Consider the following 27,771-nt stretch of genomic DNA (forward strand, 5'->3'; position numbering starts at 1 on the left):
CACACCCTAACATTTATTTAGCACTATTTATTTTCACTAATATTATACTTCCTAGCACTACACTTTTTAACCTCTAGCTCCTGCTTCTTTCTTATTAACACACATTTATAGCTTAGTTTTTCACTTGTGTGCTGCCCTGGGGTGACTGGCTTATGCTGGCCTTTTTGGGGTTCCGCGCCCCAGATTCTTAGTATTAGGGACCCACCAGAAATGAGGTTACCGTGAAGCTGGTTGGTGGGCAAATATTTCTTGGCCAATGAATATACCAAGAACCTCTATTATTGATTGAATTTGATTAATAATATGGAGTGTGCATCTGCACCACATGTCTTTCTTTGCAGAACTACAAGTCCCAGCATGATAGCACCTCATGTAAATCGGGTGTGCATTCTAAGATCCCCCCCCCAGGTTATTCAATTATACCATATCAGTGAGGTGGGTAAAGGTGGTAGCTAGAGTCGTAGAGCCTTGATAAAGACAGCAGGTAGCTGTCGAAACGCGTTGGATTCTGGAGTGACTGATACTACCTTCACCTGGGTTGTGGCATTTCCCACTCCCAGCCACTTTCCCAGGTATTTTAATGTTTTAAATTATCCTTTATATTGTATGTGAATAAAAGTATATATGTGACCCTAAGACGGTTCCTATATATTTTTTTTTACACTGCACTTGAGATCCGGAATTTGTCCAACAGTCTGATGACCGGGGACTAGGATAAAAGAAACCTTGATGTACTTGTTGAATACTATGTGACCGTAAGTACGGTACGCATTACTTCTTTAGGAGTTCCTTACACTGATGGTGTTGACCTTCTAAAAGATACCTTTACAAGCACGTAACCACTAATCTTTGTGTGAGTTTGGTACGCACAGACCCCTAAAATACCTCTATGTAATCATTTACTTGATAAGGTCTTGAATTACATATATTATTTTTCCTTCTCTACATCACTACAACGCGTTTATGGTCATATATGAAACCTAAATCTATGGTCTGAGGGGAAAAGAAACCGCTACGAGAGTATAAAGATCCACTTATTAGTGAGTACGGTATGCGGCATATTCCCCATCTACTTTTCCTCTGCACAGAAGGTGATCCATATAAAAGAAACCTTGATACATGGGATCTCACAATTAACCTTGTGAGTTCGGTACGACTCTAGCTACCACCTCTATCCACCTCACTGATATGATATAATTGAATAACCACCTGACACCTATTTTCTTTATATTTTTATTTTATACATATCACATCAAAAACTGAATGATCATCACCTTACAACTGGAGTCAAGCGCCATCATTGTTGTTTTCCAAAAGCACAGTATTCTTCAAAGGAGGTGTTTCCAGTAACTTTGAGGCAGCACGGACTTCTTTATTGGGACTTTCTATTTTTTATTTTTTGTTTGTTCTATAGGTAAAAAATGCAGGATTGGGCATATCAGGATGACAATCTCGAGATCCCAGGAATCCCTAGTGCACACTAATATAGGTGGAAGTATGAATACTATGCCTGAACATCTGAATGACTAGACTTACTAATACACTGCATGCCATTTACATATGGTATATCTACCTGTATGACTGTACGTGTTCCCAACTTGTTTACTTATTACCCTCCTGGCTGTTGCATTGCAAACCGAAAACAAATTCCTAGTATATGCAAGAATACCTGGCCAATAAAGCTGATTCTGACTCTGATGTACGTAAACATCATGGATTTAGCATGTAAAGGCAGTTTACCTTCTACCATGAGTAAAAAAAAAAAGACAGAAATAGACTATGCTGGAAAAAGATTAATTACAATTTAATATATAATTATAACATAAAATATATCACCGTCAGGTAAGGAAAAGAATCCTAAAATACAATATTCGTAATAATCATAAAGTCTTGTTATATATCAGGGGCCCAATGATGACCGTCTGCTAGCTGGATAGATAGTTACGCTATCACATTGAGCAATCACACGCTGTGCATACCTCTCAACTATCCCGATTTTCACGGGACTGTCCCTTTTTTTTGGGGACGGTCCCACATCCTGACTGGCTCAGCCTCCTAACTCATATTGGACCTGTTTACCTCCCAGAGGACCCATTATAAACTTTTTTATTATTATTATTCATTATATTGAGCTCCATTTGCTCTGTTCAGCATTCTTGGGATTCTTGACAATCAAAGACAGGGAATGGGGCATCCCATGTCCAGTGCAATACTGATGGCTCTGTCTCTCAAATGGCACAGCACTGGGAAGTTGGGCCCTGTCAATGATAGTGGAAGTGACATTGCCACTAAAGATATACTGTAGGAGTGGGGAGCCCACAGCTTGCTATCTGGGACAATATAACCACTAGAACACTAGGTGGGCACCAGGGACGTGCAGTCAGGGGAGGCAGGGGAGACTGCCTCCCCTGTCATAATGATGAAAATAATAAAAAGAAGATATTTATATATCTTCTTTTATTATTTTCATAATTTCTACCTCTCTTCCGCTGCCTCCCACCCTCTTACACTGCTGCATGTGAGGGTGGGAGGCAGCGGGAGAGGTGCCTCCCACTGTTAACATTAAAACTCCCGGCAGCAGGGGGAGGGGGCAGGCTGCCGCATTTACCCCCTGCTGCCTGTGCCCCCCCCCCCCCCCCCCCGCAGCAGTGCGGGAGGTGAGTGCCTCCCCAGGCAATGTCCTCACTGCACGTCACTGGTGGGCACAGGAACTGCACTTGGCCCAGTATAGATGAGCTTCCTTACTGAACTTTGTTAATCCCATGGAGGGGGAGGGCAGATTTATTAAACCTGGTGAAGTGATAAAGTGTCTAATGAAGCAGCCAATCAGCAAACTGTCATTTTTTAACCTCAGCCTGTAACTTGAATGTTAGGAGATGGTTGGCTGGTGTGCAGTGGTGCAAGTAGGAAAAAATTCTTAGTGGTACTGTGTGCGTGCAGTGGAGAGAGTGGGTTCACAGGGAGGAGAGTGAGAACACAGTGGGGAGAGTGGGGGCACAGGGAAGACAGTGACACCACAGAAAGGAGAGTAGGGGACACAGTGGGGCCACTGAGGGGAGAGCGGGGCCACAGGGGGGAGAGTGGGGGCCACAGGGAGCAGAGCAGGTGACACAGGGAGCAGAGTGTGGACATTACTTTCTGCAAACATGAGGCCATCCTTTACTAATTCAGCATTTCCATGTATGAAATACCAATGTGCAGTCACAGTCTGTGTCTTTGGAGTGGATACATTTTTCACCTTACCAACATGTAGATGACACATGTATGGGGTCTCTTACCATCATTGAGCTGATGCTGGGGTCCCTCAGACTGTCATGATTTCTCTCCCGGGTCCGGCCCTCTCTGGGTACTGGGTGGCTCCTCTTTACCGGTAGCAGCAAAGACCGTCACACGGCCATGATGCCGCTGTGCTATCAATGTCCAGAGGGGGACTGGAGGAGCTGGGGCTATGGAAGCCGCTGCTCGCTCAGCACATATATGGAGTGGTGGAGAGAGAGCACGCTGGGGTCAGGCATAGAGGACAGGCACATAAGGGAACATCGCTGCTTCCCCACCTTATCACTGGCTGTTACCATGGTAGCAGGCCGCTGATTGGCTGAGAGACAGCCATTCTGAGCCAACCAGTGGTCTGTTATGCAGTGGGTAATAATTTTAAAGTTTTCAATGCAGCTATGAGATAGGCGGCACGAGCGAAATAGCGTACTGGCTGCCAATTTATTAACGGTATACCGTACCGACCCATACCACCATACTTTCACCTCTGCTGGTGTATTATCATTGCCCACTTTATCACATCATCAGGCTTAAAAATCTGCCCCATTGTTCGATCACTGTTCAAGGGGTATATAATTTCATCAGTTTTCCTAGGTTTTCCCCTGTCTGTCTGCCCCCCCTCTTTAGAATGTCACTACCTATGTATTGCTTGGCGTTGATGGACTCTACAAGTCTCTCTCTTGTCATGCCATCCTCCCAGTCCTCCCTGATTTTCTAGTAGACCTCCCTCTTTTCCATCCTTCCTGCCCAATACCTATGATCCTCCTGCCACTGTTACTGCACAGTCTTATCCACCTCAGTAGGGTGGCCAATCCTGGAAGCAGGATCAGCGGGCTCCAGAGATTTTGGCCTTATATTGCTGGGATTTGAATCCCAGGATTTTAGCTTGTGTTTGAATTTGGATCCAAAGGTTGAACCTCCTGCACATAAATTAAATTGGAATAGCAGCCATCAGTTCACACCACGACTGCATCTGATTTCCCTTAAACTCCCCCGGAAACTTCCCGGGAAGGTGTACGATTGTTAGGTTGTTCGACATGCATTGGGTTGACACATGAAATAGGTCGATATGGTTAAGGTCAACAGGGTTGGGAGGTCAACAATGGCTAGGTCAATAGTTAAAAGGTCAACATGGCTTTTTCACAGATTTCTTTAGCAGACAGGTGGAATTGCATGCCCTGCCATCCACTAGGGCATGGAGGTAGAATAGAATAGAATGTCTGAAGCATGGCGAGCGCAGCAAGCCATGCAAGGGGACGAGGTACCCTTTGATGGTGTCCATGTCAACATTCGGGACATAAAATGTGAATAACCCTCGTCGACCTTTTGAATTTCGACGTAGCCATTGTTGATCCAACCTAATATCGGCCCAATGACCCATAAGTCATGCCATAAAACTGTCAAAAAAAGAAATGTCCAAACAGACCAGCTGGTGATTACCCAAATACAATAATATACATGCTTAATGAGTTTAATATAAAGAGCTCGGCTTTTGAAAAACAATGGTCAGTATGGCTTCTTGTGACAGTGTCCAGGATTGGACTGGCCCACAGCACTACAGGGGAAACCCTAGTGGGCCCACATACTCAATTGATAATTTCCACACTGTGCACTTGAATTATACTTTATGGCCCTCATTCTGGTTTATTCAGTCCCCGGTGGATGTGCAATGGGGACTGATGTTAACGCACTGTGCATATTCGCATGTGCAGGGCTTCTGTGCAATTGCCTTCGGTGATTTGCATAGTTGCAGATGCGTTCACACGGGGAGGGGGGGCGGGATGGAGGCGGGCAAGGGGGCGTTCGCATGCAAACAAAAAAGGTGTCGTGCCCAGTAAACCGATGGGTGTCCTCATGAGAACGCAAGCGGGCACCTGCCTTCACAGGATGTCAACCGCCCACCCCATTCTTGGACCATGACGCCACAAGTCTAGGTCAGTCAAGACTGACTTAGATTTGGGAACAGGATAAAAATAATTTGATGGTCGGCAACCATCAAATTATTTCTGCCCTGTACGCTACCCTGCCGGCGGGCAGCGTTAAAAGGGCCGCTAAGCTGTGAGTTTTTACTGCTTAGCGAGTCAATCAGAATCACCCCCTATATATGCTACATTATATTGCACAGAACAATGGTATATTAACCAGTGCATTGCTAATGGTTATCCATGGCTCTTTAGCTTGTGTCCCTACCGCTGAATTTCCCTGGTGGGCCCTTCATGGCCCAATCTAACAACGACATCAATAAAGTAGTGGTTATTGTAAGCTTTTGTTCAAAATGTAGGCCAAATGATACAATCTCTTGGGTTTCACATATACACCTTTTACACCAAAACTGGGTCTAGTCTAGGGTGACCAACTCATCCCTTTAATCCGGGACACATGTTAATTACACTGGTTCTGTGTCTGGCTGATTTTAAACTGCCACACCTCAAGACTCCATTTCACCTGGTTTTAAACTGCCACAGAACCTGTGTAATTAATATGTGTCCCGGATTAAAGGGATGAGTTGGTCACCCTAGTCTAGTCCGCGTCACTGAAACAGTAGCTGGCAACCCTGTTTACCCTGGAAGCTGGACCCGAGTTAATGCCAGCGCTTCCCTCTGCCAGTGCTTGGAGACAACATAACATCATCTCCATAGGTTTATAATGAGACCCATTTACACTGTGCCATTACCTCCCTCCTTGCCAGGTCCAAACCTTGGTCTCTGCCCAGGTTGTATTCCCTGGTCACTGGACTTAGGTTATTTTTTCAGGGACCCTTTTTACACTAAGATGCAACCCAGATGAACGCAGCAATAACCCAGGTTATTGCAGCGGTATTAGTTTACATATATGCCCATAATGACTAACATCAATTGGTTGAATTTGTGCCATGTTTCCTACCTGTCGCACATGAAGATTGTCTGTACAGAATACAGAATAGATTAGATCCATTACTAAGCACAATCTGTGTATGTGCTGAATGTAGACATAAAAGTGTAGATCATCATCTTATGCCAGGCACAAGCTTATAAAAGGAAAGGAATAATTAGTATGATATTGTGTTTACATTTTATTTATATTAGGTTTTATTTTATGGGACTACTTGCTTTCCTTGTCAGTGTTAGCATGTACCAATGTGTGGAAGTGCTAGTGCACACTCTCCCCTCCCATAAGATGTTCATGGAGTAGCAGGGAAGAGGGAGCTGCTGCAGCTAGAGGCGGGATCCTGTGCTAGGAGCTGTGTATTTTCCCACAGTGGGAAATGGACCAGCTCCCTCTGGGAATCTGGCTCCATGAGACTTTAATCAGCAGAGCAGCTGCTTCCTGCCATTATCCTATTAAACACGCAGGTTGAGCTTCACACAAAAGGATTCTGCTCCTCACCTCTAAGTAAGCTGCGGCCCAAGAAGGGATGTGACAAGCGGCACTGCAATCTGAGGAACTCAGAAGGGGGCAGGTAAGTTCATGTGACATGGAAGGCCAGGGAGAGCAAAATCTGACAATATGAGTTTACAGCGTATGCAGAGACGAAGTAAGGAGCACAATTCTCCTTGTGCTAGCTGAATCACATCATAAGATGAGCCTGTATAGATGATGTAGGATAGGGTTAAATTCCATGTGAGTATCGAGCTTGGAATGGATGAAACTGTCCCCAGACTTGCAGAGAGAGAGACACATCACACAGCCAGTGACATGTCACAGAGATGGGAGATCGGATGCTCTTATGTTCAGTACAGATAAACAGAATCATGTCCAGCTACTATAAGGAAACATCAGGACCCTCCCAAGACTGAGCGCTAGAAACATGATCTCTGAAATCAGAATTATGTTAGAGATGGACCAAAGCAATGTATTGAAATGAGTGTGCACAGTATTGTAAGCTGCTGGTTTATTTACTAGGTATTGTGTGTGTGTGTGTGGGAAGGGTTAAGGTCAGCTCCCAGATTAGCAGTGTGTATGTCAGTGCCTTGTAAATATAATAAACCCATCAATGTGAGATATCAACAGGCTTGCTGCAAGTCATTGCCTATTCCCATCCTCATTATTTGTCCTGACATTGTTGCAGGCAATATATATTGATTTGTACAGAGGAGAGTAATGACTTATATAACAGCAGCTCCTATCTCTTTGTAATTGTTTTCCTGCACTGAAATAAACGATAGTTGCAAATGCACAGCATAGATTCATAAAAAAAATCTCTTTTATAATATCAAGAATGTGTGAGTACTGTAACCGAGTTTACTTTAATGAATGGTGATGATTTGTCTGCTTCTTTGTCCAGGTGCCCCCATTTCAGAATAAAAACAGCATGTCAGCCCACGAAGGTGCCAGCCCGGCACCACCTCACTTGCATCCCATCAGCAGATCATTAACGCTGCGGGGAATACGTGGTCACACAGCAGAGAGTAGCAGCCAGGGGACAGTGACAGGGTGCAAGAAGGTGCATAACTCACTGAACAAGGTGACTGCGTGTTATCGGCAGCTGGTGATGTGTGTTGGTGGAACATCAGACTGTACCCGCTTACGAGAGGAACTGGAGGAGAGCAGGAAGAAAGCCTTTGAGCTTAGCACAGGTAAGTGACTTCCAGGACAACAGCTATGTATGTGCAGAACATGTATAGAAATAAACAAAGCTGTATTGCTCTATTTTACCTTTGTGTTACTATGGGGTAAATCTAACATGTGTGTACCCAGCACGATATCGGGACCTGGTGAGCTGCTGGCTTCGGCAAGTACATACACACATGCCAATGCCAGGCGCAATAAGCTACACCCAGCCATATACTATGTTGTCCTGCATTTACAGATGATGGAGGACATCACTTACCCTGCAGGAGTGCGCATCATTAACAATATAGTGTGCACACACTAGACTAGGCCTGGCCAATCTGTGGCTCTCCAGCTATTGTGAAATTACAAGTCCCAGCATGCCTCACCATAGTTTTACCTGAAAGGGATGTCAAAACTGTAGCAGGGCATGCTGGGGTGACTGGGGCAGGGCCGGCGCCACCACTAGGCAGCTTTAGGCATTTGCCTAGGTCGCCGGCCACTGGAGGGTGGTACTGAGCCGCTGAGGAGACCAGGAAGTAAGAAGAAACCTGCAGCAGCTGCCAAGTACGGACATAGGGACACCCAGCAATCCAACCAAGCAGGGAGCAGGTGAGTACACCAGCCCTGCCCCCCCCCCCCCCTGACTCCCGTGGATCATGATCGCGAGTGGCGGCAGCCCCCCCCAGCTAGTCAGCGGCAGGCGCCCGCTGACCCCCCGTGCTGGACAGCTCCAATCCGCTGTCCACACACCCCCCCCAGAGCGGCTGAGGGGGGGGGGGGTCGGACCGGGCAAGGGGGGGCAGTCAGGCAGGCTGGTCGCCTGAGGTGCTGCAAGGGCTTGCACCGGCCCTGGCCTGGGGGCATGCCTGGAGGTGGGTGGCTGACATCACAGGATGTCAGCCGTCCACCTTCATCCGTCACAAATAAAAGTCAGTTCCCACTGACTTATTACCAACGCTAGGAGAAATCATTTGATGATCGGTGACCACTGAATGATTTCTCCTGTAGCAAAGAAATGCGAGGGGATGTATCTTCGTTACACATCCCCTCGCATGTTAATGAGGGGATTCGGCAGGATGGCTTCTCTGGCGCTCGGTAAGCTGCAATGTTCGCAACTTACCAAACAAACCAGAATCAGGCGCAATGTTCAGTGTGATATGGCTACTGCCCTATTATCCCACATCTTTGTGCGATAAATGGGCATTTTATATCACAGATCAAACAACCCTCCATTCTTAATTTGACACTGCATTGTTTTACCCTGTCATAGAAATGTCTGGACCCTAGATTGTGGTCTGTTGATTTATGTAAATTCAATATTTGTTGATGCGTGTATGAACAGGAACCGCACTGCACTGCACTGCACATGTGCAAATCTGTGTCTGCAACATTGCAGCAGCATGATTGACATGGGGGAGCGTTCCATAAGAAGTTCTCTGAGATTGTTGTAGCTAGTGGTACAAGCTTAACTGGCAGTGTGATAGGGAAACGGTCATTATGTTGACACCACTATGTCAACATGGGTGTAGGTCAGGCATTCCCAACCACGGTCCTCAAGGCACACCAACAGTGCAGGTTTTAGTGATATCCAGGCTTCAGCACAGATGATTTAATCAGAATCCCTCAGATACTAATTAAGTCACCTGTGCTCAAGCCTGGATTTCTACAAAACCAGCACTGTTGGTGTGCCTTGGGGATGCAGTTAAAATCCCGGCGGTCGGGATCCCGGCGTTCAGAATCCCGACCGCCGAAATGCCGACACATTCTCCCTCCTGGGGTGTCCACGACACCCCTTGAGGGAGAATAAATTAGTGTGCCGAGCGTCCCCCCCCCTTGTCGGCATTTCGGCTGTCGGGATTCCGGCATCGGGATTCTGAACGCCGGGATCCCGACCGCCGGGATTCAATACTGAATCCGTGCCTTGAGGACCGTGGTTGGGAATGCCTGGTGTAGGTGGACAGGTCATTAGGTTGACATGGCCAAGGTTGAAATGGGGTTTTTCACTGTTTTTTGAGCTGACGTGCCGACAGGCGGTATTTCATGCCCTACCATCCACTAGGGCATGGTGGCAGAATAAAATAGTGTGCCGAGCATGGCGCGTACATTGAGCCATGCGAGGGGACGCGGTGCTACGTTTCAATGTCCATGTCGACATTCAGGTAAAAAAAACTGTGAAAAACCCCATGATGACATTTTGACTGTTAATGTCGACCTAGACTCATGTCGACCCAGTGGTGTCGACCTAATGACTGTCGACCAACTAATGGTTGACCAAATGATCCACACGTGTGTGATATTGTTGGAGAACCTGAGGTTTACTTAGATTGTCCAGTGTTTACACAGTTGATCCAAAGTTGCGCCTTCAGACGCATCAGAAGATCACTTATGCCAGCAGTGGGCGTCTTTTCGAGAGGCCTGCTTACAACTCTACTGTACTATGTATCTGTTGTCTGGGGTTAGTTGCACATTAAAACAAGTGTTAAGCTCCATATACACTAGACAACCCACTCTGCGGGCGATATAGTTAACGATATTAGCTGAGGGTGGACAAACTGAGCATAAACACTGAATGACATCGGTAAATGATATCATTAATTTACATCAGAGACCTGCTCAACATGCAGGTCAAATTTGGCTATATAGCCAATCAGCCACCATATGAAGGGTTAATGCACAATTTTAATTATATTCAGCATATACTAGACTTTAATGGACCTTCTGAGCAATATCTTTTTAAACGTTGTCTAGTGTGTATCGGGCTTTGTATATCAGATGCAAGAATCTATACCAGGCATTCCCAACCACGGTCCTCAAGGCACACCAACAGTGCAGGTTTTGTAGATATCCAGACTTGAGCACAGGTGACTTAATTAGTATCTGAGGGATTCTGATTAAACCATCTGTGCTAAAGCCTGGATATCACTAAAGGTGCGTACACACAGGGGCGATTTTGTCCAAAATCGCGGGAAATATGGTCGCTCAGCGACCATATTGCCCGCAATGGGAGTGTGCACCGGCGATATATCGCCGGGTGCGCGCTCCCGTTTTTGCCCCTGTGGTGATCGCTGGTCGCAGGAACATGCTCCTGCGACCAGCTGATTACCACTGCCGGGCTCCCCCCGGCAGTTTCTTTTTCATCAGCGACCATCTCTGGTCGCTGATGAACAGGAGAAACTGAGCAATATATTGCTCAGCCATATATTGCTCAGCAATATATAGCTGAGCAATATATCTCCCCCGTGTGTACACAGCATCAAACCTGCACTGTTGGTGTGCCTTGAGGACCGTGGTTGGGAATGCCTGATCTATACTATAGAGAGAGACTCTTGGATAAAAGAGAATTAAGCTTTAAAAGCAAAGCATTATTCAGAGCATGTGGGTGGGTACACACTATATAAAAAAATGAATGTCAAAAATGATGGATAAAATGGACTGACAAATTACAGAAGACATTATGGTAAGTAATACAAATAAAATGTTAGAAAATGGATGTACTATGAGGAATGCATGAACCTCCAACCATGAGGAAGATGACCTAATGTCAAATATTCCGTAATCAAATGTGATCATGCTGCAGAACATATCAATTAAGCATTACTGCAAAGAGCTTAACTATCTATGCATTTTCCAACAGATCTGATGAACACACTGATGGTGTTGCTGATGGAGCAAGAAGTAAGTCAGGAGGAGCGAGTGGAGTTGGAACGTATCTGGGTTCTCTTCCTCTCCACTCTAGAACTTTTCCAGCAGGACCTGTGTAAAGCACACCACCTTTGCCAACTCTTTCCTCTACATGCCCGGCGCAAGAGACTAATCAATACTGGAGTTATAGGAAAAACTTCAGAAGTTGCCTACAGGGCTCGTAACATCAAATCACCCAGCAGCAGATTACGGGAGAATCCGCAGCGAGCTGAGAGACCCTGCTCCCCAGACCTGGCCGATCAAATCGAACATGTGGAAAGGATGCTTCATGATATGCAGATGAAAGTTAGCATTCCTATATGGACAGTTGAGGCCACCGAGGAGGCTTGGGCAGAGGTTAGCTCAACCTGTGACCTCGATGAGGGCTCAGACAACGAGATCTTAGCAGGTGAAGATATTTCTAGTAGGGGCTGTTGTGCTCAAAGGCAATCACTTGCTCGCCCTCTGTGTATGGTTTCATAATGGACTTGTACAGGTTAGAAGCACGTGGCAAGTATGCAAGCTATGGTACCAGTCCAAAGAAAATCATTTTAATAGGAGAGGACCCATCTCACAAACAAGAACACTTGGCACATATCTGATCTTGGAAACAACTGTTTGGAGCATAATTTACCAGGAAATAATATAAATGGCTTGGTATAGTAACACGTTTTTCAACTGTTGTACACATCTTATGGCTCATCAATGACCCCATTGGCACTCAACCACCTATTTTCAATGATGTATGTTTGTAGACAGATGTAAGATGTTATTGAGAAAGAGCTAGAACTTCAAACAATGGCTCTTAATGCCTTTATAGGAAAGGCAGAAGAACTGTAAAGCAGGATTCCTCCGGGTGAACACATTAACAGCATTTCAATGGACATTAAAATGTTAATGTATGCATCAGTGTGTTTAATGACTACTATATTGAACTAACTTCAATTAAGAATAGTGTGAGTTGAGCATTCTGATCCATTTTGAGGCAATCATGTCCTTCACAGGATGCATGGAAAATGAAGCACTTACTGGAATGTTTTCTTTACCTGTTAATTATCCACTCCTACTTTGAGAAAAAGATGCAGTGTGGCCTTTCCACAAAGAAGATCATTGTTCTTCATGCAAAATTAGTATTTTCCTCAGTTTACAGTAAAATAAAAATGGTTTTCTGGGGCATTTGAAGACACACATTTTGATTATAAAATAAGAGTCCCTTCCCTCCACTTGTCCATCATAGGCTGGGTACACACCTAAAGATTTGTCCAATGTATCTGGTGGGAGCAAAAGTGTGGAAGTGTTTGGGAGCATAAGACAATTAAACATTTGCACAGGAAAACAGACAATGGTCATAGACCAGAAGTTTTCAACCACGGTCCTCAAGTACTCACAAAAGTGCATGCTTTCCAGGTCACCACACAATTAGGAAAGCCAATCCAGGGTCATTTTTTTCAATCCCGGGATTCGGGATTGAAAAATGCTCAATCCCGGGATTGGCTTCCCTAATAATAAAAAACACCCACATATTTACTTACAGTTGTGGAGTGGGCGGCTGGGAGCCAGGTGCAGCCAGGAGCCGGGTTGCTGAGTGGGCGGATGGGAGGGCTGCTACTGCCGTCTCCTACGGCGGGGTGGCCGGGAGCTGGAGAGGATGGGTGGGCGACTGAGGCACGTGTGCGGCTGTGCCCTGCACGGAGAGGATGGGTGGGCGGGCTGATGTGCATGTGCGGCTGTGCCCTCTGACCTCGTCACGCTGCACAGCCGGCTGGGTAAGGGAGAAGCGTCTGAGTGCTCAGACGCTTGCGCAGTCTAATCCCAAAATTGGAAACTCCAATCCCGGGATTGAAATCCCAGCATTTTGGGGGCCAAATCCTGGGATCCCGAGATTGGCCACCCTACACACAATCACAAATGGAATAATTAGCTCCATCTGTGGATTTTTTTTTAAAATGTGTCCGTTAGTAATGAGTGCAGCTTTGTACCTGCCGGATGACCTGAAAAATGTGCACTGTTAGGGGTACTTGAGAACAGAGGTGAATAATTAAAGTTTGTATCCATTTTCCAGCATTTAGAGAGTGAATGGTTGCTTATCATTTGCTCCCATACATTACCAGGTTTTTGTTTGCATGAGCCACATAGATCTGTTTGTACCCTGCTTTAAAGATGCCACAGATCCTAAGGAAACCAGAACCCTGAGTTTCAATGAGGCAGATGTATTAATCTGCCAATAACGTTTGCCAAATAACAAGTCCCGCTTCTCCAGCATAACGTGAGGAAGCGGGCAAATGTTATAGGCAGATAAGGAGAGCCGTTATCCCCAGTGTGAATGGCTCTCCTGATCGGCTCCCTCGCCACCCCACACTCGCAGTCCCCCCCCCCCGGCTTTCTGGGCATGCGCGAGATCTCGCTAACACCGCAAGATCTCCAGCGCAGCCAGACGCAGGGCTAGTGTTGTCCCCACAGTGGGGGGATAGGACAACGCTAGCCCTGAGCTGGCAAAGCAGCCGGGGTGAATTAACGCCTTGAAGGCTGTTAATGCATCGCCCTGGCCATCAATCCCTGGGGGGTATTGCAGGGGACAGCCCCGCCGAGTGTAACTCAGCGGGCTGTCACTAGCGCACGTTAGGTGCACAAGTGATACATTAGGGAAATCGTAATCCCCCCAGTTAACCAGCGTTAAGTGCATTCATCTGCCCCAATGTGTGTGAAATCACATTGGTGCCTCTGATGAAGATATCATAAAATTATCACGAAAGTGTTCAGAAGACCAAAAATGAACAAGTTACATTTCTTATTCCCAAATAAAAAAAATTATTGTCATTTATGTACTGAATGTAGTGGTTTGAAAAAGCATCCAAACCCTAAGAAGTGAGTTGTCTACAAATGCCATTTAGTGCCAATTGATCTAGATGAAGTAGGCTCTGAAGCTGGGTACCTAGCATACACATCACAATGATCTAATGTAGGACAGAAAAGTGGTCTTATCCCCCCCAGGGATTAACGTCCGGGACGATGTATTAACAGCCTTCAAGGCGTTAATTCACCCCGGACGCTTTGCCAGCTCAGGGCTAGCGTTGTCCTATCCCCCCCTGTGGGGACAACACTAGCCCTGCATCTGGCTTGGGCTGCGCTGGAGATCTCGCACATGCCCAGAAAGCCGGCAAGGGGGGGGGGGGGGGGGTGACTGCGCATGTGCGGGGTGGCCCCTGCCCTACACAATTTATAGGCATTTTCTAAGCAATCCCACTAGATGCTGGATATTAGTAAGTCAGTGTTCCCACTGGCCCCGACAGATTGCTCAGCACTGAACAATCTAGCATTGCTTAGAAAATCTGTGTGTCGGCCCCTTTATTGCCCTTCATTACAATACACTAAGGAGCCATGTGATCAAGTGGTTTTCATGCAGCATGGCTGATTCATATATGCACTACAGGTTGTTCCATTTTGTCCTGAACCACAACGGACCAATGCTGTCCCAGGGTATACCCAGCTTTAAGTACATTTTGAGATTTGGGTAAATCCACTATAGTGCAAGATTTCTGAAGTGAGAGTTCATTAATCTAGCACCTTCGGAATAAGGATAAGAGGATAAAAGCTAGAATATAAATGGTTGCTGTGGGCAACACTGGTAAATTTAGCACCTAAAATTAATTTTGTCTGGAGATTGTTGAGGCAATTCTTATATAAGACCATTTGTTAAAGAAGTTCAAATAAAAAAAAATAGTTTTGCAAAAAGATTTCCTATATAAAAAGGCAAACACTACAGGTAATTTGGAATAATAAGTGTTTGCTTGCCAATTTCCATACCTATTTTGACACTCACCTGGCACTCAAGGGATAGGTGATAACCTTTTTTCTGTGCAGAGTTGATGATCGCGATATACTACCATACATCAGTGGTCCAGATTGTATCAAGCTAACAGGAACCAGTTTATTCACCTGTGCCTAAGCCTGGATTGTCTTAAGGTGCTCATACACTGTGCAATTAACACATGCAATCAGAAGGCAGCACAAAGTACGTGCAGCACATAATTTTGTACTGTGCATGGGCACCTTTAAAACCTGGAATGTGTTCCTTGAAGGCTGCAGTTAAGGGCCACTACCATGCATTACCAGTCTCAGACATACTAGGTGTGTGCCCAGCTCTAGTGGAGCTGCATACTAGTCAAATGATCAAGCCACAGCATAAAGTAGAACTGAGGTAGAGGAGAAGCAGTGCTCACAGCTACAGTTTAGTCCTTCTGGGTCTTTACACACTTTCCAAAACTTGGTCCTCAAGGCACACCAACCATCCAGTTTTAAGTATATCCATGATTGGCCACAGGTGACTACATTATTGCAGTCATGTCTATTTAAGTCACTGGTGGCCTGGTTGTTCTATATCACCCCAACTCCCAGGATGCCTTTAAAATCCGTGGCAGGGAAAATGGCTGAATGTGGAATACGGTTTCACTTGTAGAACCTAATGGAACAGTCTCAACAGAAGGTGATCTTTCAATTTCGGCATTAAATTAGTGTTAAGGATTCACCATAAGCAGGATACTGATAAAAATTATAAAAACCCTTTATTTGTACAACAGTCAGACTAGTATTAAGTTAAGCATATTTTACAGCAGTCATATACAGCGCATAACACCGGGAGCCACTCAAATGTCCTTTTCTCGAACTTGCTTCTTGTACTGCTCATGGAGATGCTTTTTATAGGCTAGGAAAAAAAAAAAAGTGCTGGTTACAGATCACATTGCACCGTTCAGTCTCAAGCTTTGAGTGCCACCAAGGGGCAGACGTCACACACTAGAATGCACATAAGTTTTACTTTTTAAAAAATTTAGTATAAACAAGTCTTTTATTGTATTTGATTATTACCTTAGATTAGCTCTTGAGACCTCCCCCCCCCCCTCATTCCTAGTTCCCTGCAACACCTCATCTCTAGCAGATATGGCCAGAACTATCAGTGTTATTTTCAGCACACAAGCAGGTAGTGCTATAGTTCTAGAACAGCTAAACATGCTCTGTAGGAGTTCAGCAGAATATTTTTAGGCTATATAAAAAAATAGAAATGTGGCTCACATTTTAAGACTCACCAGGCATTAGGTGTAAAAGGCAATGTTATGGCTTTTAAGCTAAAAACAGAAAGTGACCAGAAGGTTCATGTTTAGCTAGTCAACTGCACAAGGCTAACTCAGTATGCAGCACTGACACCACCTGTCAGCACAATAAAACAGTGAAAAACCCCATGTTAACCTTGCAGCCAACTGACAGCTAAGCAGACTACTAAAGTCTGTTAGTTTTTTCCATAAAAATCACTGTACAGTTGGCAGAGCACTGGTTTCACTAGTACACCATTCCAGAGACTTGTAAAGAAGGTTTAATTTTTTACTTGAGTCAAGTCATTATGTTTCAGCAGAAAGCAATATGTAGGATTAATACTGGATAGTTCCATTCACAGTGAAAAGTTAACTTTTACACTATAGGCAGACAGGTTTGCTGTAGGCAGTCCATGTAATAAGAACCTACAGAAAAGTCACTTGTCCTTACAATTTGAGTTTCAGTACCAGTAGGGGCAGCAACAAAAGTTAAGGCTATGTAACACATTTTACGTAAATTATAAAACCCTACAAGATCAGGGGCAGACTAGATGGGCCAGGCGGTTCTCATCTTCCTTCAAATTCTAGGTTTCTAAGCTGTATAACAAGTTCATATTTCACATTGGCAAGTTTCATTTATTGTAAACACAAGTGTTTCATTAAAGGAAGCTCTAAGCAGACAATAGTTGGTCAGTATATGCACTTCCAGAAAAGGAATACAATTTTAAAGGAGTTTTAAAAGCAAATAGTGTAATGCCAGGATGACACAAATCAGAGCACTAACACTTACCTAGGAGACCAGCCAATACAAGGTTTACAGTCCTGTAAATCTTCAGCAGCTGATGGACATTATATCAATTGAAAATGGTTTATAATACTTGGTGTGCGCCAAAGTACTTACCCATCTGATTCTGCCAGAGCTCTGCTGCATGTGGATTCAAGGGACTGTCATTATTGGGCTCTGAGGAGAACAGAGAGCACATTACAGAATACTGCAGAGGAAGTTCACAAGTATTACACATGACTTAAGATGCAATACCATTATGGAAGTAACATTTTGCAGTTACAAGAAACACTTATTTTGTGATGCTGGCTTTTACATCAAACACATAATCTGTATGAGCTAGGTTGTAACACATTATTAAGTCTTTGTGCTTACAACATGCTTAAAGGTTACAGGCCAGTCATAATGCACGTCAACACCAATTCTATTTAGAAAGGCTGAAAAATTCACCATTTTATATTTATGGATTTATTTTAGAACCCCAATTTGGCAATTTCCAAACTTAAATTTCTATCACTTGATCCAACAGTACTCTTACGGTTAGATATAAAAAAATATATATAATATAAAGTTGTAGCAGATGTCCGGCACTCGCACAAACAGAATTCAATTGCTCCCTGTAGCCCTGATGAAAGAGGCAATAAAGGGCCTCAGAAACGTTGACCACACTTTGGTGTTGTTCTAATTATTGCAAGTCTCCTTTAGTACCAGCCGCAGCTCCTGTTGGAGCACTTGGAATGAATGATAGAGATAGATAGATCTAGATCTCAAAAATAAAAAAAACATTCCAGCAAATTAAACTATTTGCAGCATTTGTGGTACAGAAAGTCTCTATAGTGGTTTTCATAACAGTTGAAAACTCACCTCACCTGCAACTTCAAAATCCCCTCATTAAACATACATACCATTTGCACATCAATTCATCATTTGTTATGAGCCAATGCTATATTGCCCCCTCCAAATATATATGGTAACAGTATAGATGATAGACAATGTCTAGGTAGGCACCGAAAGGTTGACATGAGTATTTCATGTAATTGTATGTCAACATGGACACCGTATATGTACTGTATCCCCTCGCATGGCTCATCATGCTTTGGGCACGGTGCCTTGCTGGTCTTACTGTGCTCACATTACTATAAAAGTGGCAGAGTAGGAATATAAATTATGAAAACTGTTTTGGGGGAAATTAAATAAAATCATGTCACCCTTTTGACTGTCAATCTTGCCTATGTTGACCATAAGCTTGTGGCAGTGTCGACCTAAGGTATGTCAACCCAGACACTGTCAACTTAGACATTGGTTATGCCATTAGTGGATAGACAATATACAATCTAACCATTCATTCGTAGTGAACTGTACTATACGCTGACACGGTTCTCACCTCCCAAAAGGCTCTGTAGAGACAGTAATATAGTTCTGACATCATACAGAGCTGACCACTTATCCTTCAGGATGTCCAAGCAGATGTTTCCGTGTCCATCAACATTGGGGTGAAAGCAAGGAGTAATGAATTTCACAGTTGGGGCATTGTAGGGATAACCACTTGGGAACTCCAGTGACAGCTTGTACCTTAGAGCCTCATAAACCTACAGAGTAGAAAAGGAGTTGGAAAGAAAAGTTTTAATAGCTCAGTTGGCTGGTTCACAAATAGCATAAGGGGGGAAATATATACACAGTCCTACATCATTCCTGCCAAACCCACCACGCTGGCTGTGACAGGTCACACAAGGCTGATATCGCTAGATGTCTTTGCCAAAATGTAATCTTATGGTCAGTGTGATGCTATCTGGATTCGGCAGTCTCTTTAACCAATTGCAAAGTACTACAATGTAGCAGTTGCGGCTTTCTCTCCAATCAATCATAGAAACAAAAAAAGTGTCATAGCAAATAAAATAACCGCCATCAATGCATCTTTGTCCCATTTTTGGGAGGTTTGGTGCATGACGATAGAGTAGCACAGAACAGAAGCTGACAACTTGCGCTCTATCACCATGGCAATCAACACTGCGTAGTAGGGATGGATATCAGTGATCTTGTGCATGACCAATGTTTTTATTGTAGTGCCAGTGATGTCAGCATTCATTGGCAGCTTCCCAATTTTCATCATCAGATTGTAAACATTAGATTGTGTTACAATGGTCTATCCCCAATGGCCAGCCAATGCAGAGAGGTTTTGCACATGTACAGCCACACAGCAGGCATTTGCACGTACACAAATGAATTTTCTTTAGAGCAAGTTGTGATTGGTCATCAGTGGTCATCAGTTACCATCACAACAGATTCCATGGCAGATGCCCAGTCATCTCATGCTGACCTTCTCATGTCTATCGCTATTGTGTGGCTTATGCTGTACTGTGGCTAGGTGCATGAAGACATCCATACTGCCCTGGCAATGGACTAGCATACTTTAGAACCTAAATAGATCTTAAGGAAGAAGAACCAATATGTGTATGGACTTACAGTTCCCACAGCTCCATCTATAGTACCAATCCACTTGAACAGGTTATCAGACTCCGGGAAAGCAGAGATACCTTTGTCTCCAGACATCTAATGGAAAACAAAGGAAACGTTATAAGAGCATTTTGCAAGAGCAGTCACAGCTATAGCATAAACAGCAGATGCAGCACAAACTAACCATCAGTGTCATCAGCTCCTGCTGTAACCTGTAGGAAAACAGAAAAAGAATATAAGGTACAGCGATGAGACAGAATCATATATCCCCTCATACCCGGCAACCCGTGGATGGATACATAGCAACATGATGGGCACAATAGCATGCGCTGCACGAACAAGCGATGGCAGACAGCATCACAGGTGTTATTACAAAAACATTATACAGGGAACAAGATACCAAACACATATGTGGGTACCCGAACCGCGCCTTACCGTTTCCCCACAGACCCACGGGCAGCCTGAGCACCAGGCTCCAGCCCCTTCCTGGCAGCTGTTGACGGTGCTGCGGCCGGATCTATATTCTGTGAGGCCATCGGTGTAGGAAGAGAGATCTATATAGGTAAGCTGCCGCACTGTCTCTGATCACCGGCGTCCGTGTGCGTGCAACCAGGAACACCGATCTCCGCTCCGGCCGACCGCCCACAATTTAAATGTTTTAAACTTCAAGATCGCCAGCCAATCAGCTGCACAGGGCCGTTTGATTCAACCAATCACTGCACGTTGTTACGAGAGTCTCCACGGTGATGAGTGGCTTGGCCTCGCAATGAACGTTTAAAAAGGAAGCGAGCTATTGGCTGTCACCGTGTCGCCGCCTCTCGTTCGGGCACGTACGACGGGCTCAACGTCAGTCATAAGCGTCACTGTATTCGTCCACGCAAGGCGTATCACATATATTCCAATGGATATGTGTCCGCTGTAATGGTATTTTACTCACGGAATTCCTTCCTCTGTGGTGGCCAATACCGTTTAACGTGTTATGAATGTTTCTCCTGCCCTTATCTGTGACGGCCTGTACCGCAGTGTGTGTACCGTACCTTCTCCTGCCCTCATCTAAGATGGCGTATTATATTGTAACATGTCACCAGCGTATCTATGGGGTAGGGTCGACAATCAATAGGTTGTCCACTGTTGGTCGAAATAGTCAAAAGGTAAACACAAGCAATAGGTCGACATGGAAAAGATTGACATGAAAATGGTCAACATTAGTTTTTCATGGTTTTTTTGTGCCTATGTCGACATAAGTTAACATGGACACCATATACGTGTACTGAATCTCTCAACATGCTTCTGGTATACTATTAACACTATTATATGCTCCCTTTGTATCTGTATGGAAAAAAACACCTTTAAAAATCCTGAAAAACTCATGTCTACAATTCTTAAGGCGACCGATTGCTTGTTTCGACTTTTGACCATGTCAACATTTTTTCATGTGTCGAACAATAGTGGTCAACCTATTGACTTTGACGCATACCCTTCTATGATGGCCTATGCTCTAACATGTCACCAGTTCTTTATTTATTATGTTATTTATATAGTGCACACATATCTCGCAGTGCTTCACAGGGAATATTTTAATATTCACATCTGTCCCTGCCCCAGTGGAGCTTAAAATCTATGGGGCAGATGTATTAAGCCTTAACAAGAGACAAATCCAAGGGTGATAAGGAGAGATAAAACGTCCAGCCAATCACCTGCTAACTGCCATGTTACAGGCTGTGTTTGAAAAAAGTCAGTGAGGAGCTGATTGGCTGGATGTTTATCTCTTGTTATCACCCTTGCATTTATCTCTTGTTAAGGCTTAATACATCTGCCCCAATATTCCCTACCACATGGCTATACACAGATACACAATCATTATAGGCTAGGGTTCATTTTGTCGAGAGCCAATTGACCTACTAGCATATTTTTAGTACGTGGAAGGAAACCGCTGTAAAGGCCCCCATACACTATGCGATTTGGGCAGGATTTCACCCAATTTGGATGAATCAGGCCATGAAATCGGCCCAAATCGCACATGTAGATATCCGGATTTGCTAAATCTTATGTGCAGCCTGGAGCCAGGTGGGGGACAGCAGTGGGCGGGGGATGCCGGCTACCAGAGAGCCGGTGGAGGGAGCAGGGAGGGCAGTGGAGGGAACCAGTGTACCAGGCAGGGGATGCCAGTGCCATCAAGAGCACTTGAAAAAAAAAAGGGTACTGATATGTTAGTTGGGCGCCCACTAAGCTATTTGCTTAATACGCACATACGCTCGCCACTCTTCTGGCCCGGTGGCCCGCTGAGCTCGCCACACTATATAAAATCAACTCCATGCTGGCATGGATAGTGGGGGTATGAGCAGTGGCGTAACTATGAAAAATTCTCCCCCCTGCCACAAATCTTTGCACCGCCCCCCCCCCCCCCACACACACACACACACACCACATCGCCCCCGACCTCCCCACCTCAAACCCTCTTACCTCTCCACATAGTGCCGCTGCGTCTGCCCCGGGACCTTCTGCCGGCGAATCAGTCTGCAGTCCGGCTCTCCCTGCTCTCCTGGTTCCTGCTGCTATAAAAAATGTGTAACTCAGAAAATGGCTGCCCCCATACAGCAGACCGTTTTTAAGGATGCTAGAGGAGGCCTCCGCCTCTTCTAGCATCCTCAAAAATGGTCTGCAGTATGGGGGCAGAAATTTTCTGTTTGTCATTTTTTATGGCAGCTGGAGCCGGGAGAGCAGGGAGATAGAGAGCTGGACCGCAGACTGATTCGCCGGCGGCAGGTCCCGGGCAGACACAGTGGCACCCTCTGTTTTCAAGCACCTCCCCGTCACCACATACACTGCGGGCACAGTAGGTCGGCATATGCTTCGCAGGTAAGCTTCGTTTGGACCAGAAGCGTACCTGTGAAGTGTGTACGCAGACCGACTGCGCCCGCAGTGTATGCCCCCCTGCTTCCCTTCCCCATTTGAATGTATTTTGATTGATGCTAGTTTAAAAGTGCAGCGTTACCGATGGACGTCAGTTTTCACTGAGTCCGTGGAGCTCAAGAAGCAGTGTAGTGGCGCCACTCACCGCAGCTCCCTTCAAGGGTGCACGACTGACCGGAGGTGTAGCAGCCTGACACCCCGGTCCTTCCCCCACCACATAGCGGGAACCACAGGTTATGGCCGGTCTCCTTAAACGGCTAAGCGCTCCAGTGTTGGTACGTCTGTCCGCATGTGGAGCATGCCGCTATAGTGAGATCCAACCAGTGCCAGTGGACACACGCCCGCAGCCTCGAGATTCAGGCTCCTGGCTGTCACTCACCGCTTAGCATCTATGCCTATGATCGGAAGCACTACCTGCCCCCACTGTATACTGTATCATAATCACTAATACGTATTAGTTACCATTCAATAGACTAGCTATTTGATTATATAGGGATGATTTCCCATGATCATGCTATATGTCGGTAAAAGAGTGGTACACACAGGATATATAAAATAATTTTTTTCCAACACAATGTACATCTGTATTGATTTCTTGGTAACGCATGCCATTAAAATAATTCATATAAAACCTATTGGGGTAGGTTCCACTGCGCGAGGTTTCAGTATCCTTTTTATTTACACTGTCTGTGTCCTACATGTTTGTGTGGTTTTTTGAGTCAATATTTCGCAACTTTTTATCAATTAACTCTAATAAAAGTTATATTTTATTTATTTTCTCCCAAGTGCACCACATAGTGATACTCTTCAATAGGTTGACACAGAGGACGAAAGCCAAAAGGTAGAAATTCGTTTTTCACTTTTTTTTGTCCTAAATTTCGCTGTGTCGATATGGACACCGTTTTAGTGTACTGCGTCCGCTCGCCATGCTTTGGGGATGGTGCATCACTGCGCTCGGCAGACTAATATATTCTTCCACTATGCCCTAGTGCAGGGGTGGGGAACCTTCGGCCCTCCAGCTGTTGTTGAACTACATATCCCAGCATTCCCTGCAACAGTTTTAGCATAGCCAAATAGCAAAACTGGAGCAGGGCATGCTGGGATGTGTAGTTCAACAACAGCTGGAGGGCCGAAGGTTCCCCATCCCTGCCCTAGTGGATGGTAAGGTATAAAATACCGCCTGTTTTGGAAAACAAAACGTGAAATGCTCATCAACCTTTTGACTGTTGACTTTCCAATTGTTGACCTAATGATTGTGTTGACCTTTCGACCTTGTCAACCTTAGCCATATCAACCTATTTCATGTGTCTACCTAAGCCTTGTCGACCTTTAGCGGTCAACCTAAATTATGTCAACCTATCGACCGTATCACGCCTCGGGTGGGTGGTCCAGGACCAATTCAAATTAATTATGATCAATAATAATTGAAAACCCAGTGCTTGTGGCTGTCAATTATAAAATATATGGACAAACAGAAGCACATCTTGTCCCTCATTACATAATTAAACCTAAAGATTACATATTTATTTAATTGATATTTTATCTCAATAAGAAACTTTCGGCCTAAGGGTGCCGTGGATGAAATTCTGATACTATTGAGTGCCGAGATTCCACTGGCCTATACTGTAACATGTCACCAGTCACATTTCCCCTGCTCTCATCTAACATACCTGTAGCCTCGTGCAGAGGGGTGGGACTGAGAGCTGTGACCCCTCCATTTGTGTTATTTTAGGGGCATGCCCAACTCCCCGAGCAGTTGGGCAACCCATGTGTTTAGCCCTGAGTTCATGATTCATTGTACACTATAGCATCTTTGACAGTGCTTGTATTTTGCCTGCATATCTCAGCTTCCCCCTTGATCATTAACAGCTCTCTCATCTCCTTATCACTCTAATTGGCCACAACAATTAATCCTCACACATGCTGAACTTCTAAAATACTGCCTTTGTACTGCAGTGTGCTGCCTGTGTCCAGGGCTCTAGCTAGTGACATCATCAAGGTAGACGAAGAGGAGGACCCCCGCACCGCTAACCCGACCACTGTACAGTCGTAAAAAGAAGACATCGCGCTGGGACGATCCCACTATTACCCTATGAGACACATATTTTTGGAGCTGTTAAAAAACATTCAGCTATAATACTTAAGACCTGTACACATGCATCGATTTTTCCCGATTTTCAATACGATTTTGCTTATAGAAGCAAAATCAAATCGAATCCTAAACGAAATCGAATTGTTTTTGTGTCACTTTCGATCTACATTCTATTCGATTTGCGCTCCCGTTTTCACAAAATCGAACAGAAAAATCTATTGTGCAGCCGAGGAAATATCGAATTCGATCTAGTAAATCAAATGTTGACAATGTACCATGAATGTATATCGAATTCGATATCTAATGCAAAAGTGCAGATCTAATGGCAAATCGAATGGAAAGCTCTAATGCCACATCTAATAGAAAATCGAATCTAACATCGAATCAAAAGCAAATCGATGCGTGTGTACAGGGGTTAAGACACAGGAACAGCCAATCAGCACGTGAGTGGTGGTTTATTGCCCAGTGGTGGTTTGAATAAACCAGGTCAGACCCTTTCACATTGCAGATCGACCTGGATCCGACCCTGCTTTAATTCCTGTTTGCTTGACACGGGTTATAACCCAGGTTATTTTGGCAATGTAAAATTGGTATTAAAGACACCTCTGGTTCAGGCCTCTATGTGAGCAGACACATCGGAAGAGTTCTGCTGCAGCCCCAGCTCACATTGTCTGTAATCCAGCTCCCACACTCACAATCCCACCCTGCAAAGTGGGCCCGCACTCACTACCCCGTGCCGGTACATGGAGAAGTAATTCTCCCATCAGATGCCCGCCAGATCACAAAAACCTACAGATGAAAGGAGGGGGACGGAAACCAAGATGGCCGCCATGACAGAGACCACGCCAGGCTCACAGCCACAGGAACCCCAGTCTGTGCCCCAATCTGAGGGTCCCCCTCATGAGGACTCCCCTGTAATATATGGGGCAGTTGTCAAAGATATTCAGAAGACCATGGGTCTTCTCATTGACGCACAGGCTGCTAAGTTTTCACTGGCAGTGCAAGACATTAAGCAGCAGCTGCAGCAGATTACACATGTTCAGCATGAAACAGAGTGCAGGGTGGGGGAGTTATTTAAAGATGTTTCAGATGAGAAACATTCTACATCTACACTACAAAATACATATACAGACATTCCTCACTTAACGACCAGGTTCCGTTCCTACGACCCGGTCATTAAGCGAATTGGTCGTTAAACAAACCTATATAAAACCCCTTAATACTTCTGAGACGTGGGCCGCTAAATAGTCTGGGCAGGTCGTAACTGCGAGAGGGTAGGCGGACAGGTCGTAAATCCAAGCAGGCGGGGTTGTAAGTCCGAGCAGTCACAGCACGGACACTAAACAAAGGTTGTAAGTCCGGATGGTCAACAGGTAGGTCATTGAGGAATGTCTGTATTTAGATGTAAAATAAGATCGATGATCTTGAAAATACATCAGAAGAAATAACCTGCGCATTGTGGATTGAGATGAATCCCTTAAAGGGCCAGAGCTTTACAGCTTTCTCCAAACTTCACTTCCTGAGATGCTACAGATTCAGGCTGAATGCGAGAACATGGTCATTGAAGGGGAACACAGATTGGGCCCAGTTTGCAAGGCTACCAATAGTAGACCCAGGGTTGTGATCTTCAGGTGCCTTATTTTTTTTGCATAAAGAAATCATTTGGTCGGCCTCCAGGAAACAAAGGGATTTGTCTTTGAAAGGGATGAGACTGTTCATATTTCAAGATTACTACGCAGAAATTACTTGTGCCCGCAACTGTGTGCAAAACGGTTTAAAGCCAACAAGAAATTTGCACGTCTATATCCTTTCTAAATATTCAAGCACAATATATGTCAAGCACAGTAATGTATGTTTTGTCTGTGTTTGTGATTTTAACTTCTTTATTTCACTGTTATTTCCCTGAAAGCATTAGAAGGGAATTTGAATAAACTGTAAATTTTATTATTTTTGAGGTGTGCGTCCCAAATAACAGTCCCTCTTTCTCTTTTCCATATAACACTTCTATATCCAGCAAGATTACGTTTGTTTGAAGGAGACACACATAAGGATTTTTACTAAAGCTGCGGATGCGGATGGGTATATCACAGAAAGTGTGATGTCTCTTTCCTGTGCTTAACCTCCCCAATGTGCTCCAGATGACTGATAAGATACCAATCACCTTGGGCATATGGCTAATAGTACTGATAGTTCCTGTCAATGACTATGCAATATTGTGCCTATGAGCTTCTTGCTTTCGGTCCTTATTATTAATTATAATTTTATTTATAAGGCGCCACAAGTGTTTCGCAGCGCGGTACAAAGGAACAATACAGGGAGACAAAACTTGGCATAACATTGAATAAATAACAAAAATAGAGTACAAATAAAGAGCACCACAGTTCAATACACATTACAGCTTAAATATAAGTAGTGAGGACTCAATCAACATACTAGAAGAGGCTTGAGGCCAATGATGTAGAGGAGTATGCGGACGAAGATGGTCACTGAGGAGTAGATTTATTAAGCTCGGTGAAGTGATAAAGTGTCTGGTTTTTAATCACCGGCCAATCAGCTTCTACCTGTGAAGTTACTGGCTTGGTTTGAAACATGACAGGTAAAAGCTGATTGTCCGGTGAAAAAAAACACTTTATCACTTCACCGAGCTTAATAAATCTACCCCTAAGTGTTTGAGTATAGGAGAGCTGTGAGTGAAATGTGAAGAGAAGAGGGCTTTAACATCAGGAGGGAAGAGGGCCCTGCTCGGAGGAGCTTACAATCTAGTAGGAAGGGGAGACAGACAGATTACAAGAGGTGCAAGCAAGTGGGTGGTGGCAAGATAGCAGGATGTAAACAGGCAAGGGGTCGGAGAACCAGCTAGTTTATGCAGGACTAGTTTATGCAGTGGAAGGGTACACTTTGATGAATAGGTGAGTTTTCAGTGCCCGTTTGAAGCTTTTCAAGGTCGGGGAGAGTCT

The 27,771-nt window shown here is 44.7% G+C and overlaps 2 protein-coding genes across 5 annotated transcripts in view; one reads left to right on the forward strand and one right to left on the reverse strand.

Moving 5' to 3' along the window:
• LOC146008528 (regulator of G-protein signaling 9-binding protein-like) overlaps positions 1-12,663 on the forward strand; it is a 32,574-nt gene extending 19,911 nt beyond the window's left edge. Inside the window, exons 1-3 of one of the 4 annotated variants that reach the window (XM_083147911.1) lie at positions 6,420-6,712; positions 7,538-7,829; positions 11,441-12,663. In XM_083147911.1, coding sequence (XP_083004037.1) covers positions 7,565-7,829; positions 11,441-11,970 — 795 coding nt within the window. In that variant the 5' untranslated portion in view covers positions 6,420-6,712; positions 7,538-7,564 and the 3' untranslated portion in view covers positions 11,971-12,663. Of the gene's footprint in view, positions 1-6,419; positions 6,713-6,787; positions 6,874-6,941; positions 7,132-7,537; positions 7,830-11,440 lie in introns of those variants that run through there. The other 3 variants (XM_083147913.1, XM_083147910.1, XM_083147912.1) reach the window with 3 other exon arrangements.
• Positions 12,664-16,032: 3,369 nt separating this feature from the next.
• UBE2C (ubiquitin conjugating enzyme E2 C) lies at positions 16,033-20,529 on the reverse strand. Its single transcript, XM_083147915.1, has 6 exons — positions 20,245-20,529; positions 19,994-20,021; positions 19,819-19,905; positions 18,740-18,944; positions 17,473-17,532; positions 16,033-16,189 (listed from the first exon to the last, which is right to left on the reverse strand). The coding sequence occupies exons 1-6, from the start codon at positions 20,343-20,345 to the stop codon at positions 16,131-16,133; spliced, it is 540 nt and encodes a 179-aa protein (XP_083004041.1). The 5' UTR covers positions 20,346-20,529; the 3' UTR covers positions 16,033-16,130.
• Between the last annotated feature and the right edge of the window lie 7,242 nt (positions 20,530-27,771).

The sequence above is a fragment of the Crinia signifera genome, chromosome 6 (assembly GCF_055691185.1).
Source record: "Crinia signifera chromosome 6, ASM5569118v1, whole genome shotgun sequence".
NCBI classification, from domain to species: domain Eukaryota; kingdom Metazoa; phylum Chordata; class Amphibia; order Anura; family Myobatrachidae; genus Crinia; species Crinia signifera.

Excerpts from the sequence above, each read along its gene's own strand:
- UBE2C (XM_083147915.1), bottom strand. The coding sequence starts at position 20,345 with ATGGCCTCACAGAATATAGATCCGGCCGCAGCACCGTCAACAGCTGCC. Across the intron at positions 20,022-20,244 it reads CGTGGGTCTGTGGGGAAACG|GTTACAGCAGGAGCTGATGA; the intron begins GTAAGGCGCGGT and ends GTTTTCCTACAG. Across the intron at positions 19,906-19,993 it reads AGGAGCTGATGACACTGATG|ATGTCTGGAGACAAAGGTAT; the intron begins GTTAGTTTGTGC and ends GTTTTCCATTAG.